The sequence below is a fragment of the Pseudopipra pipra genome, chromosome 5, assembly GCF_036250125.1.
Source record: "Pseudopipra pipra isolate bDixPip1 chromosome 5, bDixPip1.hap1, whole genome shotgun sequence".
Classification (NCBI taxonomy): Eukaryota; Metazoa; Chordata; class Aves; order Passeriformes; family Pipridae; genus Pseudopipra; species Pseudopipra pipra.
Genome location: NC_087553.1, coordinates 53,293,356 through 53,312,197, shown reverse-complemented (window position 1 = coordinate 53,312,197; position 18,842 = coordinate 53,293,356). Strand labels below are relative to the sequence as shown.

The window sequence follows — 18,842 nt, the reverse complement described above, 5'->3', positions numbered from 1 at the left end:
GGCCACACTCTTCCCAATGCAGCTCAGGATACCAAACTGTAATGAGTTTGATTGATGTCTATTGCTACATCTGTTACATCTCCAGAAAGGGATATAGAAGAAGTAAAAGAGCCAGAGGAGAGGACATCATATGTGAATATATATGTGTATAAATTTTATATTTATATATAAACCAGTATGCATATTATAAGGGTTCTTCGGCAAGGCTGCTGGAGTAAATGCAACTACACTTGCAGTTCCTGAAGTGCAGAAGAATTGCTAAACTTCCTGAAGCTTAAGAAACTGGTAAGATTCAGTGGTTGTGAGGGAAAAAATGGATGTGGAAAATTAGGAGTAGTTTAATAAAAGTCAATTACCCACAAACTATAGTTGCAAATATGATGGATAAAAGCAATCATATCCAGGAGGAAGGAGAGCCTGCAAAAAAACCTGAGTGTAAAACAGCTGGAGCTGGTAACAATCAATATAACTGAGAATATATGAAATGTAGGAGATGATAAGAGAAATATTCATGGGGGGAGGAGGGGAGGAGAAATGCCATAGTTACCAAGACAAAGATGGATGTTCTCTGCCTTTGATTTAGCACTTCTTATAGTTCATAAAAGAAAAAAAAAGAGCTCTATAAATTAAAATACCAGAAGTGTTCCTCAGCATCTTCTGTAACTGCTGCCTATAACTAGTATTAAACTAGTTTTAGTCTAGCAAAAATGAAACAGAGTTCTAGTTATTTTTCTTGTTAACACAAGAAAAAAATAGTATGACAGTAATTAATACAATAGTCATTAACTTGTTGGGTAGAACTCCATAAGAACTGGTTGCTTGGAGCCTTTAAGATCAGAATAGCTACAACCTTGATACATTAGTTAAATACAAGCTAGGTTTCCCTCGAGTTATCAGACTTCGCATATGGTAACTGAATCAGATTCCTTGCTCAGAAGGTCAAATATTTGTTTTCTAATGGTGAAAACAAGATCATGCTAAGCTGGCAAGCAGTGTTTGACTTTAGGAGCTCTAATACCAATAGCTCCTCCAGAGCTTTTAGCTATTTTTCTGTCTACTCTGTTGGCATTTCATCTTCCTTAAGGCTTCTCTCCAGTGATTTGTTCATGCTTATGTATTTTAGATTAACTGATCACTGGTTAAAACAGATTAACATGCCTTAGAGGAGGAACTAAGAATGCAGACTGCTTCCTCCCAAGTGGATGTTGTAATATCACTAATCCAGAGAGCCAATTTCCCATGTCTCAGCTGTATTAGGAAGATGGAGAAGGCTCCTTGACTGAGGACAGTCTCCTCATTTGTGTTGAATTCATTCTCTTAGTAAATAGCAGATGTAGTTTTCATTCTGCCAACCCCCATGATCTCACATTGTGATTAAAGAGGCTTCTCACCTGTGTCTCAGTTAACTTACTTGAACATTTCTCTCCAGGACATGAGGCAAGTTAGGTCCCCCAGCTTGATGCTTGACACTTGAGCTCTGAAGAGAAATAAGATTTTTAGATATAATCCCTTTTGCCTGTGTTTAGACATCTGTGAACCCTGTAATGTTATGCCAGACCTCCAGATACAATTACTTGGAATATGTAGGCACCTTGGCCAGGACTTTCCACTGCATGGTGAATTACTACCATCGAAGAAGTAGGGTACTTCTGAAGTCTGCCTCTGAGTTTACTCAGCTCCTTGCAGTATAGAGGACTTCTGATATCTGTGTGCCACAATTATTTAAATAATTGATGAATTAAATAAATGGAAAGAATGAAATGGTTTTTATTATGTATATGTAAATGCTTTCAAACATAGAGGTTTGAGAATTCATTTAAGGCAACCTTAGTGAAAACAGCCCATGGGAGGATTTCTCTCCCCTCATCTCTCTTGTCCCCACTGCATAGCCAAGCTGTGAGCCAGATTTGTCAACTCATAGTCAGAGAGATGAGCAGGTTGTTTCAAGTATTATCCATTTTTCGTTAATTTTCAGCTGGACCTATTCCTTGATCTGTATGAATGAGTCATGGAATTGAGATCATCAGCAGATTTGAGTCAGCTGCAAGATAGCCACTGAACACTTGATGAGGAATTTGGGCAAGAGGTATTGGCAGCCTTTTGATGGCCACCAGTCTCAGATTGCTGTAAGCATTTCTGCTCAGGACTACTTCTTGTTCCTAGCATTTTAATAATTTGCAGAGAAAAGAATGATAATATTACTGGTCTTGTTACATGTCATTATTTACAGAGCGAATTTTAATGCACACACACACACACACACACACACTAATTCAAATTTGATCAGTGAAAGAACTCTCAGTTTAAAGGTATTGTGGAAAATAATTGGACAATGTCTTTTCATCCTTTTTACAGCATTCTGTAGCAGAGGTCTCAAAATGTTGTCCAGAGATAGCAATTTTCTTTTTTAGTACAACATAATGTTGCCCCCCTCCAAGCCATCTCCACAGTTTTTCACTTTTAGATAATCATGACTCTGTTCTGAGATGTGAAAAAGCTTTAATAGTATGTGCTTCATGTAGTGTGTGGCTCATAATTCTTACATAAAGACACAAAGTGAAGTGAACCACATTAAACACCTGCAGGAATAAAAAGGATTAGTCAGGAGAGGGAGGCCACCTCTGTGTGTTTGGGGTACACATCTGTGGTATGTTTCTTTCCTAGTCCTATTTGCTCAGATAAGAAAATGTAACTTTTTTCCTGCAACAAGAAAACCTGAATTACTGTCTTCTGATCCTAATTGAAATATCAAAAGATGTCATCTAAAAAAATGAGAAATAACTTAGTTCCGTTGGGTTTTAGATTGATAACATAGATTTCTTCTCTATGGCTGTGTTGAAGTCAGAATTTCATACTGTTTATGTAGCATTTAGACTAAAGTCTCTCTGGTATAATGGATTATTTTGAAGATCTCTCCAGTCCTTCAGTTTTTTCTTCTCTGAATAAGGCTGCAGAATGGAATCCAAGCCTCGGCTTTACTCTAAAATTAAAAACAACCGAGAAACCACTAGATGAAACATAGTGAATATGAGCATAATATCTAGAATGTTCTAGCAAATTAGGGTTCCTAAGTTACTTTTGGGCTGGAACCGTGCCATATTTGACAATATATAACAAATGCATTTGACGATATATAAGAAAACTGCCTTTATTTCTCACATTATGACTTCCTTCCTTAGTTAACTCCATGGGCATAATGTTCAGAAATGGGCACTGTTCATAAACAATGTTTTTGAAAGAAACGGTGAAAAAGAAATGGTGCATGGAGGATGCATCTGATTTAATGCCTTTGCTCGGTTTTGTTACTTCTGAGTGTGTCTGGCCACGTTTCAATGGTGGCTGCATGTGGGGTCAGGGAACTCCCCTCTGATTAGGGGAGACTGTATCTTCCGGAATGGAAGATCTCCTAGAAATATTCCATCAGGGAGCATACCCAGTGTAACAGGAGGTATAGAGGTGTAGAGAGGAAAATTACTTCCTGGGGACTAGGAAGCCATTGAAATTTTTAGACTGAAAAACAAAACTGTGGAAACAGGGGTCTGCATTGAAGTGCTGCTGGATAGGAGATTAAGTTTTGCATTCAGGGACTGTTTTATCTGGATTACCCAGTGGATCTAAGTTCTTAGTATTCAAAGTTTCCTTCTCCTAGATTGCTATTTCAATTTTTTTTTTAATAAAGTATAGCTTTAGAATGTGGAAATACTGGTATTTTTTCATGTGTTTGATTTAGACTGAATGTAGGCAATGTTGGTATACAGTCTAATATAAAATGGCATAAAGTTAGCTGCTGAAAAAGTAACATCTTGCTTTTAAGTAGAGGGAAATATTGCTGCAAAGCTAGCATGAACCTTTATTCGAAGGAGGACCAAGATCCAGTCAAATTTCAATGTAAATCTGTTCCTGTTGCTGGCATTGAGACATAACTGCCTTTGTTGACATTTTAGTTCAGGGTTTATTCAAGTCTAGCAGTGGCTCCTTAGCTCAATGATGTTTTATTTTTGATGTCAGTTGTTCTTTGCATCCCAAAAGACCAAAGGCTGAGAGTGACAGTGAAGTCTTCCTGCTTTTCACAATGTGTTTATGAGCTGCCTCTACGATTGTTTCACTGCCAATCTCTTACTTGACGACATTGCAGCTCTAACTGCTTCTGGATTGCGAGAGTGAAGCTACACCTTGCTCTGTGCCTGGAAGCTCCGAAGTTTTCGGTATAATTTAATGCAGATAGATTCCAAATGCAACCTGCCAAAATATATATTATCTTGCAAGTTAAAGATGTTGAGCTTGGCTCTGTCACCATGTGCAGAAGTACCTGCCAAAACCAATCGGATGGCAGAGCAGGGAGAACGAGGGCTGCTCAAGGTAATGCCGAGGCAGCGTTCTTGTATTTGCTGTAGCTTGCAAGCATCTTGTAGATGTGTGCCCCTTCCTAGTTGTGGCAGCTCTGCCAGCACATGCTCTAGGACGCGGCTGTACTGCTAGGCAGCTTTACTCCAACATGCCAGGCTTTTTAGTTTGAATCTAACAGTCTTGTAAAAACTCTTTTCTCCTTGACTTTTAGAGTTCACTTTTTTAGTCTTGTTGGGCAGCTATGTACTGGCTTTGTGACTGCAAGCAACTATTAGGCTTACCTTCTGATAGGGTGTTTCTTGTTATAGTTTTGTTCCTTTTCTTAATCTTTACCCCTTAGCTGTTCAAATTCTCTAGCCTTTTTCCTGTTTCAAGTTTTCTGGGCTCCATTCTTAGTGTAAGGGTGAAATAATCTGAATTATTTCACTGAGTGAAGCATTAATTCTGAAGTGACACCACAATACAAATTCTGAGTACACAGCTTACTGCTTTTTTTTTGTAACTGATTTTTTTTTCAGTATTTAAATAGTGATCAGGATATATATTCAAATTCCACAGTAAATTAACCTGTCTGTAATAATAAGTGTCTTGAAAGGTACAATCATTTGTAGAAGTGACCATAATAAGGAGGCTGTTTTGGGCTGTCATAAAATTAATTTATTAAAATAAAAAACCTCAGATGATCATTCTGGGCACTTTAGACCATCAAATTAGAAGATGGCAGAAGGCCCTTGGTATGAGTAATGTGTTTCAGAAGTTGGCAGATTAATACTGCAAATGTTTCCAAATAGCCTGACGCAGAATTGAGTTACCTTTTTATAAAAACTATTTAGATCAGTGCAAGTCTGCTTCTTAGATAAGTAGGTGGGAAATATGTTTTCAGAATAGTCTAAAAGAAACTGTAATAAAAATGAAAAATCTCTTGCATTACTGGAATTATGACTAGAATTTGAGTAGAATAACAGTACAAAAACTAAATGAGAAGAATTTTTGATCAGACTTTGGCTTTGCAGTGTTTAGGATTTAGCCTTAGAGGTGACAAGTGATGTGTGCTGTTCTCTCTGGATATTAAAAATATATTAGGATGTTGACTAATAGTTAGTCACAATACCTGAATAACTTAAGCTTTATCTTGGTATAAGTAGCAAGTAGCACTGTTTTACAGCAGGAGGGTAAGTCTGTTTGCTTATTACGTTTGATTTGTAAATCATTTGCATTTCTTGCCCAAGCTCTTGACTGGCTTAGCTTGAAAAAATTTTGGAATAGAGGTACTACTGTCATTTGAAAGAAAAAACTGAAAAGTAAGCCTACGTTCCTGTATATTTCTAGTTTATTGAAACCAGTGCCCGTAATTAGAGAAAAGAGAAAGAGGTGAAGTCTTGTTACTGTGAATTTGAAACTGGACTAGGAGCAAACTGGAGAACTTTTCAGCATCATGGTGGTGGTGATTTTCCTTTCTTTTTCTACCCTCAGTATTCTACCTTGTACTTGCTGCTGGGAACTGTGAAGCAAAAAAATTCTGGGCTTTGGGTCCTTTTTAGGAGGGGCCCTCAATTATAAGAGCTCTATGAAGTTTTTTTTTCCTTGCTTATATGCGTAAATGTCCAACAAAACTGTTTGCAGTATCTTGAGTTACACTGGACAGTTAACTGGGTTTTGTCCCTTTGTAATCAACCATAGTTATCTCTAGGAAGATGTTTCTCTGTAATAATTTCAGCCTGCCCTATTCACTGCAAATGAAGTTTCACAGGTTGTTCTGCTATTATCAGCACCTCCCTCTGGAAGCACAGAAGAGGAAAGGCATAGTTGTGGAAATGCTGAGAGAGGAGGGCACAGGCACATGGACAATGTCTTCGCCATTGTCCCAGCCTGGGTGCAAATACTCTTACCTCATCTGTATCATTCTTTTGGACTTCAGGCATTACATAAGCAGTATGGGAACCATGAAGATTAGGGGCACCGGGATCTTGGCAGGCAGCAGCTGCTCCTTTGAGAGGTAGAGGCAATAACTGGTCACTGTGGCTGAAGACAGTGGCTGTAGAGAAGAAGCTAATGTTCACTTTTGTGTCTTACATTGTTTGATCAGTTAAGTCTTTGCCATAGAATATACTGCTAGCAAGGCAGAATAGCTGATGATTGTATAAAATAAATAAATAAGAAATTGAACGTGTTTCTGACTTGAGCTGATATATTGAAAAGTAATCTTTAAAATGGTCTAGAGAATGCTGAAGTGTAGTGAATTACTATTTTCTAGAACTTAAGTACTTTAAACAGAGAGCAAACTATGACTAAGAAGCCTCAAAGTTACCATTAAAGCTATTTGGACCTTGACATATAATTGGAATGCATAAAAATAGTCCAACTTAAAAAAGTTTGCATTTTGCATGCTAAAATCTGGAGGGATTAAACTGCAGACCAAATGTTCATTAATCTTCCCATTGAAGCATTGCTGTCTGAAGTGTAGCCAGCTGGGTGATTAATAAATCTAAGAAAGTATTTAAGATTCAGAATGCATTTTGAAGCTTTTTTGTGTATTATAACTTTTCTACCAATGCCACAAATTGATCACCCTTGTGAAAAATTAATCAAGGAAAATGTATTGTTGTTTTTTGACACACAAAGATAACACTTTATAACGAGAGAGAGAGGGAATGTATTTATGATAAAGACTGACTTTTTAAGAAAGTTTTATTGGAATAAAAAGATTTATAAGACTACAGTTAGCAGCTAAGTCCAACGTGCCAATGATCTGGTGTCTAGAAGTTCTGTATATCCTTTGTACCACTTTCTGGAATAGAAATGCATTCTAATGAGTGATGAGATAGTATTGCTGTTGAGAAATGTCTGCACAAATAATAAGGCATTTTAAGTACAGACAAAACAAACACTTCCCCAAGCAGTCCCATTTTCATGATGCATTGTCCCTGCCTGCATTTGCACTCATATTCCATTGTTTTTATCTTTCTCTTAAAACAGAAACACTTTGAAGTATAGATAGTCTTTTGGAAGAGGCAATGAGGCAATTTTTATTATACCAAATACATTCTCATTACAAAGCTAGTATTATCTATCACATCAGCTTGCAATTAAACTTGACTGTGTTGTTCCATCCTGTTTCTCCTCAAATGATTTGAAGTCTTCTGTCATGACACTTTAGAACTTTTGGAAAGCATTCACACCACTTGCCTTGGGATGCTTTGTAAGACAGTCTGGACAATGGATCTTTGTGAGCTTCTCTGCCCCTATTGTGGAGGGAGAGAGGTTCCTCTAGGGAGTGCTTCAGAGCATTAGGAGCTCTGGGTTATCCTCTGGATGAGTGTGCCCTTGATCAGCACATGGAAAGGGGTCTAAAATAGATGAGTAGCATAACTAAACATGGGTTGTAGGGTGATTTGTCCTTATTTTTCCCTGAATAGTTCCTTTCTCTTAGTGTGTAAATGCAGATGGAGATAAAATAGTAAGACTTTTCCTTTTTCTCTTTGTAAAGAGTTCAGTAACTGCTAAGTTACCAGCTAGATGGGGTTGTACTCCTTTAATCTTCTGGTTTGCATCTCTTTATTTACTTGTCTTCAGTCATGAAGCTCTAGATGTCTGCAGTAGTTGTTATGTTCTTTTCTCCTGTTCAGCCTATTTTTTCTTACTTCCCTTATTTTAGTAATGATGGGTTTATTTTTTAAACAATCGTAGTGGACTATCCTAGCAGCTCTTGGGTCATACAGGAGATAACAGGAGCAGACAGCCTTTTCTTTTTTGCTTTGGGACGGGAACTACATAGTTGTGGTTCTTTCTCATAGATCTTTTTCTCTGCCACTTCTGCACACTACATCTGATTCTCAAGAATACTGTTAAAACTGTGTCATCCTTCATGGGATGCAAAAGAAGTTTTTTTCTTAGAAGGAAAGGGGCTGCATTTTTCCCTGTGTGTATTGTTTCTTTAAATCCTGGGCATCACAGCAGGAGGAATATGCCATATTAAAAGATAAGACATCATCAATAAGCCTTACAAGGCTTAAGAGGGTCTACTCTTGTCTTTGTTTTCCAGTGACTACCCAAGTTTTGCAGTATTCGCGATGTGTCAGTTCTTTTCCAGTTTCCTTAGGCTGCAGGGTGAACTCAGCGCTTTAACCTGTTTCCCCATCTGAAGTGCCCTTCACCACCACCAAAAAAAAAGCCACTAAACCCAAATGGAACAGGGAAAGAAACTGCCAGATAATTTGCTTAAGTTGTCAGTTCGATGGCACTTTTTCAATTTTAAAACAGAGACAGAAAAAAAATAATGTTGTCTCATGACATTTCAGTGGCTTCAGCCCAATTCCTATTTGCTCATATGCTTTTTGAGCATTCTGCTGCAGTGGCAGAATATATAAATTGGAAATAAAAAAGCGATGTTGATCAGTTAAAAAAAAATGTCCTGAAACAATGTCCTTATTTTAAATGAAAGTATTTAGGGGGGTGGTGGGCAGTAGGGACTGAAAGGATCTCAGCAGACCTGCTCTGACTATAGACTGCCTGGTATTGTGTTTAAAAATAGAGATAGAGTTGTATGCTCATTCGAACTAAAAGCTATTAATCTATACTTAGGTGAAAATGGTTAATGCAGGAGAACATTTATGGTAATAGGGAAGTGAAATAGCCAATTCTTTTCATCTGTGAAAAAATGAATCCAGTGCAGTACCAATGATGAAAACTGTCACTTATATAACTTCTACTTTTCAGTCAAGTGGAATAGAAACTAGAACCATGAGTGACTCTGGAGGACAATTTAGAGAAATGAAGGACTGTTTTCTCTTCCTTATTGTACTTGCCCATTTACTTCACTTTTTCTCAAAGTTAATGCAAGAAATTGGATGTTATATTTAGTAAGCTTGTATCCTAAGAGATAAACACTATCAGAAGAGATAAAGTGCTGGGGCTTGTTGTATTTTGTACAGCACTAAGTAAACACCGAAAAGTCAGAGAATTGAGGAGTTCTTTAGCAATGCAGATGGAAATGTATGTTACTGATTTTAAGCAGCTGGATGTTTTTCTCAAGTTTGCAGGTACAGAGGTAGTTATGCATAAACTGATCATCGTCTGTGATTGTAAAATAGATAAATATGCTAAGTAAATGGTTTTTTTCTAATCCTTTTGGCAAGGCTGTGTTTGCTACTTATTATTTTTGTGTATAAATGTTTCCTTTTTGAAGTCTGTTTCTTTCAATCTTCAGTCTCTTCTTTCTGCTTTATTATTTTTGCCTGGTTTTGTTATCCTTCACTTTCTTCCCTCATAGTCAGGGTTGGACACTTTCCTTATGGAATTTGCTGGAAAATAAACAGGACCAATAGTGAAGCGAGAGTAAGCCTTTTTTCAGTGATTTCTCCAAGGCATGCAGTGTTACACATTCAATTTAACAGCCTTTTTCAGGCTTATGCTAGCTAAAATAGACCCTTCGAAATTCTCATCACCAAAGGGAGGAGTTCTGGTCAGGCAAGATCAGCATACGGGGGAACAAGCTGTCAACTCTGTTATAAAGAGGAAAGAAACTCGAGAAGCAAAGTGCAGATGAGCTCCTAATGCTTTCATTAAATTTCACTTTACTAACCAAGAAAATGCACTTTGGCAAAAAGAGACTTTGCAAATTACTTCTTTGCCAGGTCGATGGTGATGGATATAACCAAGGACAGTGAGCATGGTTAAGCCCTACACAGTGGACGAAGAAATTCCTTATGTGGTCAAGGAAAACCTCTACTTTGTAACTTCCTGCTGAAGCAGTTTCGTATCTGCTGTAATTGCCAATTCTTGAGTAGATTGGGAAAACAGCATAAGAATAGGTTGTTGGTAAATTGTCTGGGTGGTGACAAGACAACCCCTGCATTTAACTTGCAAGCAAACAAATGTGTGCTTCAAGGCATAAAACTTTTCTCTCTCCCTTTGGCATTGTGTGTTGCTCAGTACAAAATATACTTTCACTTGTGCTTATGGTCTGCATCAGTCGTCTTTCTCTGGCAGGCTGACAGCTGAAGCACCATTTCTGCTGTGGAACTGTTGAACTTCATGATTTATTCTACATCCACTGCATGCAGTGTGTTCTTTCTCCTATATATGAAGATCTTGAGAAACATCTACAGGGATAATATGGCTTTTTTATCAGGAGAGAGCTGATGGATAGAAAAGCCTGGGCCTGCACAGAAACTGCTCGATCTCTAGTCTCATTTATGCATTTATTTCCATGATTAAATAGGAATGATGAGTTAATATATATAGGTGTGATTTCAGACCTCATGACATTGTCTGCAGCACTCTTACAACATCCTAGACAGGAGGAAAGCAATATGCAGAGGAAACAGTGTTTTCTCCCTAGCAGCACATCAGATTGCTCAATGCCATTACTGGACACAGACTTACAAAGATTTTTTTAACAGCTGGCTGCTTCTTATGTTTCAACAAACCAAGCATCACAACATTTTGAAATATGCAGATCATTTCTGCTATTTTATTGCCTATTTATCAGCTAGTTTCTCCCTGGCATAGACAACTGAAAGATGAGAAGTCATTTTGGTAATTGCTTGCTTCTAATTACTCTCATGCAGGGTCTAGCGTGAGGGTACTTGGTCATCATCTTTGGCGGGGGGAAGATGATTTTCATCTTTCTGGCTGCCAGTGTTTAATATGTGTGGATCAGCCCACAGAGATCTCAAACCATGTGAACATTGATTGCCTGGGTGAGCAGTGTCACTCAGGAGGGAAGTTGGACCGCTTTGGAGTTGTACATTGAGGTGATATTTGGAGAAACTCCAGAATGGTGGTACCACCTGAGGCCATGTGCACCATGGTGTACAAAGTCCCTCAGCATGCTTCAGACAGCCAGTGAACTCTGGGGCTTGGTCAAAGGGGGAAGTACACTTTTAAAGTGAAGATCACAGTGGCTGTTCCAAGTGAAGGTATAGCAAAAGTAATCCACAAACTGCTCCTGTAGGCAACAATCTGTATACATAACTTTCTATGCCTCACTAGGGTGCAAAAACTATTGTTGCTGTTGTCAGCCTTGAAAGGAGGATAAATATGCTTGTTGCAAAAGGGCATCTGGATAACTTTAATAAATGAATCCAGGAGAAAACACTGCTTCTGGGTGAGATTGTTTTGTTCATTTTTTATGGTGATTGTCTTTCTGCTTGCTCTTGTGCCTAAGGCATGAACATTGCAATACATAAGTCTGTGAAATGTGTAGCCATCAGGAACAGAAATTTGAGTAGACTTTGGGAATTTGCTTGTGCCAGTTTGAAAAAGGTGGCAGAGAAACAAATCCCAGTGCACAGTGTTGTATAGTACACTTACAAACATGTAAGCCTGAAGCAGTAGCACACATTTTGGTTTGCAAGAGTTGAAGTTTTGGTCGGTTTTTTTACAGACAGCTGGTTGCTAAGCTGTGGAAAATGTCCAATGTGCCCAAAAGAGTTGAAGAAAGCAAAGTATATCACCTAAAGATTTCAACTTGTGATTGTTTCCAAACCGTTAGTCTTAATAAGAAGAAATCATAGCCTAATATGCTCAGGAAGGGTAGTAGATATATTAAAAAAAAAAGGAAAAGTATTAAAAGAAGATTATGACTCTTTGGATGATGATGGTTTATTACTTTAAATTTATTACCTTTTCTCACCTTCATGTAATGTGATGCTTTAAGGAGATTTTAAAAACAAAAAATCCCTCACTGTTAACCGAAATTTATGTGTTTTTTTTTATTTCACCTTTTTTCCCTCCTGAATTAGGACAAAACTGTACAATATAGTATGCTTCTAGGAGAAGTAACCTTTGACTAAAAAAATAATGATGGAAATACTGAAATAGAGAAATAAGAGTTTATTAGTGTGATTTCTTAAAATTTAAGTATCTTTTGCAGGTGAGGACTCTGTTCTGAAAACTTACATAGATTAAAAACTAAGACAGTTTAACTCTGATAATTTCATATTAAAAAAATCAAAATAGTCCCTGGAGGATATTTCTAGGTATAAAAGACAACAAGGGAGGAAGAAGACCTGCAAGCCAGTGTTAATTTTTTTTTCTAGAAACATGAAAGGTACTTCTGATTTCAAAATACTGAACAAATCTCATCAAGTAGCTCAATTTACACTCATGTTCAGCAGCCAAAAATTATTAAAATACATTGATAACTGTTAGTCTCTTAGAATATAAATGCTATTTCAATGGCCAATGCAGTAATTTTATTCAAGTAGCATAAAAATAATTACCGTGTGCTATTGGATGTATGATGCTACCGCATTAGCTATTTATTTTTGACCCTAAATGATCTTGTTCTTGTAGTGTGCTTAGTAGAGCTAATGTAAACATCAACTTACCAATTTTTGGAGTTTTTTTTCTTTTTTTCCAGACTCTCATAAGTGCAGTGAGAATATCATATCTGAACCAGTGTGTTTTTTCTGCAACTCCAATGTATAGCAGCAAACAGTGCTGGTTTTAATATGTTACTTCCTACCAGGCATAAGCCTTTGTTCTTAAAATACGTAGTTGTGGGAGCTGTTCTCCAAACTGTCAGAAGTTTTCTGTGCCTTCATCAAACTAGCTCCAGCTCTTGGTGTGAAGCATTGTGTGGTTTCTGACTGCGATAGAACTACTGAGGGGTGTGTGAGCTGATCCCAGAGAACACTGCTCATGTTAAACACTGAAATGGGGAATATTTTTGTTCCTGTGGAACAAGTAGAACTTAAAGTAAAGTTGGTAGTAGCTGCTGACTGTGACAAGAGTTGCTAATGAGCTGTAGTATGGGAGACTTTGAGGACCTACCCCAGTAGCAGCAAAGGGCCCTTTAATATTACATAGTAAATATCCTATGCTTCATTTTGCCTCAAGTAATGCTTCTAGCACAGCATGATGGTGCATGTCCCATCCAAAAGAAACTTATTTCAATTATTTTTAATTTGTAGAAAGAGAATGGTTGTCTTTTTCAGAAAATTTAGAGCTCAGTTTAGACCTGAAAATTGCTGTCCTTTTTTAAAGAGTTATTCTTTGTGTCATAAACTTGATTTGCGGTAGTAGTACAAAGCACAGCAGGTGCTTGAGTGCAGAACACATCAGATAAAACCAAAGGCATATGTTTGCCTTGTCTCATGGCCCTGCCATCGGACTTGTGAGAGCTGGTCTTCTACAAGGCTTCAGTGGTAGCTATATAATCTGTCTCTCCCTCTTTCTCCTTCTCTCTTCTTGCTCCCTCTGCTTCTCTTTCTTTGCTCCTTTCTTGATGCTTATGATGGTTTGGAGCTGGAGGGATTGGATCTTGATTTTCGTGTTGTGGAACTGATTGGATTTTGCCTTAAGTGTTGTGGATTTATTGGATCTTGACTGAAGTGTGTGGATTAGTAGTATATGCTGAGTCAGTATTGTGGTGGAACATTTTTGTGTGGTGTCCTTTTGAACTTTGGCCAAGTTCCCTTATTTACTCCCCTAAATTAATAAAGAAGTTCCTTGGGAACAAGCCCATGGTTCATTCTCTTGATGCTATCTAGAGGTATTAAAGAACCCTGTTATAGTAAAACTCCTAACCAGGCCGGTGAGCTGGTAGCTCCTGGGGCTTGGAGACTTACGTGTAAAATAAAGTATGCAACATCAGTTGGAGCAGTTGGTGCCATCACTTACAAATGCCCGAGTGAGGATAATGAAGCATCTTCTATGGTCTGCATCAATGCAGAGGATCCTGTTAGACTACCTGTGATTGGTAGTCTAGAAGAAAAGAATGTTTTATGCTTAGTTCAGAATGGCGTACAAGTAATCATAGCAATAGAAGTAGGAAGCTACCACAACTCTTGGGTGACCTGTTATTTAGAGGCCCTCTCTGTGTGTAAGGGCTGCAGTGTTTTACTGCACCTTGTCCTGAGTGGGTGATTTAGATTGCTTAAAGAAGCATTGTGAAAGGTAGGGGTCCTGGTCAACAGCAAGCTGAATATGAGTCAACAGTGCCTTGGAAGCCAGGAGGGCCAACTGTGTCCTGGGTGTCATCAGGCAAAGCATCGTCAGCCGGTTGAGGGAGGGGATCGTCCCACTCTGCTCTGCGCTAGTGCAGCCTCACCTCGAATATTGTGTGCAGCTTTGGGCACCACAATATAAGAAAGATATTAAGCTCTTAGAGAGCATCCAAAGGAGGGCAACAAAGATGGTAAAGGGCCCTGAGGGGAAGCTGTATGAGGAGCAGCTGAGGTTACTTGGTCTGTTCAGCCTGGAAAAGAGGAGACTGAGGGGAGACCTCATCGCAGTCTACAACTTCCTTGTATGATTCTTGGAGGTGGTCCTGTGCAGGGTCGGGAGTTGGACTCGGTGATCCTTGTGAGTCCCTTTCACCTTGCCTGATTCTGTGATTAGAAAAGTGGTCTTAATATGATGTTGTGAAAGTGTGACTTAAAGTTTGATGTCAGGGTTTACTCTATTACTGTATGGCACAACCATTTGAATGGTGATTCAAAGCTACCAAGGCACAAGTCAAAGTTATCATGCTAAAAGGTTATGCATGATATGGTTGTCTTACCAAAGATCTGCCCTTGGTTATGGGTCTCTCAGCCTCAAGGAGCAGCCTTGAGAGCCATCCGAGCTCAAGCAAAGATCACCATTGTTCAGCCAGGCTGTTTAGCTGGAAGAGCTCAAAGAAAACTTACTTGAGCTGTCATATACATGGAACACAGTGGTTGGTTTTTAGTCAAATTACATGTGATAGGAAAGGTGTGCATGAGATTTCTTGTACCCACAGATTTTGTTGTTTCTTGATAAATGACTCTTGGAAAAGCCACCTTCTATTCATGTGTGAAATGCATGATCAGTGTTCCAAGCTCATATGCATCGATGCTCACTGGGTCACTCTGCTCTTTTGTGGGTTTTCAGAGAACAGATTGGAACTAGAGGAGTTCTTGGCCCAGCTACGGCCCAGGCCATTACCTCCTTTGGAGCCTGTACCAAACTATTGCTGGTTTGGTTAAGGGGCCAAGTGCATCCCTGACACACCTACATACAAGGTACTAAGAGCTTGAATCCTGGAACATATAGGGTACTAAGGGCTTGGATCCAGTAATGCCAGAATTTAAAAAAGTAAGTAAAAAAAAACTACGACGCAGCTTGAAATCCTTGTACAGAAAGGTGATAAGCTGATTCAGATGGTGTCTATATGTCTAGACGTTTACTGTCCCAGAGGTGTTGTGTGCATTTTGAGCGACAGGTTTAGGTTTTGTTTGGTTTTTTTTTTTAAGCAGTCATAAAATGGCTCAGAAAAGCTCTGAAACTCAAGAGACACATCTCAAGAAATCTAACTGAAGCAAAAGATTTTGCATTCAACGTGAAGAGTAGCATATGTCTTTCAGGAACAGGAATAACGAGACATATAATAGCTTCTTAATGCATGTTAGTGTTTTAAATTTGAGACACATATGGTACATTCCTAATGGAATTTCCATTCTCTTATGGTTTTCTGTTGCTAACAAAGTCTTGAAAATTGAGTGGGTTTGTTAAAATGCTATTATTGCTTTTTAATTATCATAAATAAAAGTTGTACTTTTTTTTTTTTTTCTCTCAGGAAAAAATTTGGTAAATTGCTATTCAAATAGTACAATAAAAGCTTAAGTCCAATGGATTCCTTTTCATAACCAACCATGTTTCATAGTCTGTTAGCCACACCTTGGCTTTATATTTTGAGTAAATTCCTTCTATATCCACCGCATCTTGCAAAAGAATTATCTTGCAATAATTTTTGAAAATTTAATAACAATGTAGTTTGTGACCCAAAATACATGAGAAGGGAACATTTTAGGGTCAGGGATACATGCAGATTGTATTTTGTATGTGCACATACCTGTTGCTTTGTCCAACATGAATATGCCATTATTTTGTCAATGTAACACACACCAAGTGTTACAATAGTGTTTCCCTTCCATGCTTAAGTGGTTAAAAAATGGAATAGATTTTTCCTGCAGTCTCTTGGAAAATCGACTTCAGAATCAGAAATAAATTTTGAATTAGTATGGTTCATAAATAAAGAAAAATGGTAACAGCTTCTCAGCTCTTGCATTCAGAATTAATGGTTTGGAACAATATGAATGAAAGAAGATAATGAATGGTGAACCATATTCTGATGATCTTACAGTATATATTTTGCAGGTTGTTTTTGTTTGGGTTTTTTTTTAAGAAGACCAATCCAGTTATATTAGCAATACATAGGGTCATGTAGTCTTGCATGGATATGAGACATTGGGTGGAAAGTGTCTATAAATATTCTTAATTTCTTTCTGTCTTCTGCATCTTCTTTCTCTCACTGGGTGTGCAGACTAATATGATGGAAGATTAAGTGTTGTTTATGAAAGTAGCTGAAATTATTTTGAAGTCATCTTTTGTAATTTTTTTCCTGTTTGCTTTCTAGTGAAGCTGTTGGAGGAATGAATCATTGTAATTGCAGACTGTTAGAACAAGGAAAGACTTAATATCCATGTACCTGTTTGTGTTGATGTTTTATTGCTTAGTGGAACTTCTGACTATTATGTATTTTGAAATTAAATTCGATATTTGAGTAGCATTTTGAGGAAATTAATATAAACATTAATTGACAGTAACCATGTCAGGTCTCATTATGGATGAGAATTTAACCTTAGATACTTACGTTTCCATAAAAGGAAATCTATCTTGGTACAGATAGAGCATATAATGTGATTAGCATATATTGGTGATGGTTTTTTTGAATAATCTGTTTGGGCAAGTACTTTTAGGCTTAATCTGCAACCTTGTGTACAATATCAATTAGGATACCTGTTGAAAGATGTGCTTTGTAAGTAACAAAATTTTAAAATAGAGTACATGCATTGACAAACACTGAAACTTTTAGAATACATTTTTCTTGATCTGTTTGTGTCTGTGTACTCCTCTCTGCTCAGCTTTTTAGATCCACTCCTACTCCATTGTTTTGTATAAGCGATGCACAGTAGTGTTTTAGGTTGGTTGTTAGGTGCACTGTCTTCTCACATGAGATATTAAATGGAGTAAGAGCTCTACTGTGCTATTCTGTACATTCATTGTGATTTCATAGCTCTCAGTGACTAAAACGACTATCTGAAAATACATAGTTAACTTCCAGCTCATACATCTGATTGAAGAGAGCAGGCAGTCAGAAAGGTGACGGATAGGAAATCTCTTTCAACTTTGTGGTTTCACTTCTGTTCCTTGCATTTCAGCTGTGCGTGGGGTGTTGGTGTGGGACCCAAGCAGCCCCCAGCAGGCTGAACTGTGTAGGGTGGAGGGCCCTGATCCATCCCCTTTGCTGCAGGAAGCCAGGTGGTTCTCCCCAAGTTATGCTTTCAGTGGCATGATGTAGTTTATCTCTTGCTCAAGGCACAGTTGTTTACGCAGGTCACCTTTTTGTCGGTTGCAGCTTGTAGAGGAACAATTTCATGAGACTTGCTACTAGAAATGAGCTATGTACAGGCCACATACAGATCAACCTTGCTAAGGCCCTTATTAAAAGAAGAGATGAATACCATCCTTGAACACTGAAAAGTTCTTACAGAATGCTGATGCTGATTTAATTGATTTGTTGTTGTAATTTGCCTTTTCATATCTTAGAGTATGAGTACTTGGGAGGGTATTTTTATGTTGGTCTCTGGGAATTTTACACAGAGAATCCCATATTGTGTCACCAGTATTGTATCTACAGTAGTAGAAATAGCTCTGTGTCTTTGTGTCTTTCTTCTCTCAGTTGTTTCTCTAGTTTTTTGGGGGGTTGGGTTTCTTTTTCCCCTGAGTTTGTCTCTCATTTTAGGTAAATTTTAAATTAGCTGCTGTTAATTCAAAGTTCTTTCTAGCCTAGCTATTGTAAATTTATGCATAAATACTTCAGAAACTACTTAGTGTAAGTACTAATTCAATGCAGAAACTTACTTTTTCAAAATGGCCACTTGTTTGTTTGTGAAAAACATAGCAAACTTGGCCTGTAATCCCTTAATAAGGGATTGTTTTGTGTTTGTGTCCATGCCTAACTTTTTCTGTTTCTTTTTTTTCTCTTCTTTTATTTTAAAAGGTATTTCTCAAGAGTGATCGGGTTGCAAGAATGGTCCACAGTGGAGGATGTTCTGCAAGTGACTTTAGAGATGTTTTTAAGAAAAACATAGAAAAGAGAGTCCGAAGTTTGCCGGAAATCGATGGATTAAGCAAAGAGACAGTGTTAAGTTCTTGGCTAGCCAAATACGATGCCATATACAGGGGAGAAGAGGACTTTTGCAAACAGCCAAATAGAATGGCCTTAAGTGCTGTATCAGAGCTGATTCTGAGCAAGGAACAGCTTTATGAAATGTTTCAGCAGATTCTAGGGATCAAAAAATTGGAACACCAGTTGATTTATAATGCCTGTCAAGTAAGTATTGGTGTCATTCAGTTCTGTTCTGTCCAGAATATCTCCCCCTTGCCAGCAGATCAAGTGCTTCCTCCCTGCATGTAGAATCCTTCAGTTTTAGGTACTGCTTCACAGTCCAAGGAGATGAGAC

General features: G+C 38.0%; 1 protein-coding gene across 9 annotated transcripts in view; it reads left to right on the top strand.

The window, feature by feature from the left end:
* CADPS2 (calcium dependent secretion activator 2) overlaps positions 1–18,842 on the top strand; it is a 288,094-nt gene that overhangs the window by 77,361 nt on the left and 191,891 nt on the right. For all 9 annotated transcript variants that reach the window (XM_064656126.1, XM_064656123.1, XM_064656127.1 and 6 more), the window contains exon 3: positions 18,380–18,712. In XM_064656126.1, coding sequence (XP_064512196.1) covers positions 18,380–18,712 — 333 coding nt within the window. The remainder of the gene's footprint in view (positions 1–18,379; positions 18,713–18,842) is intronic.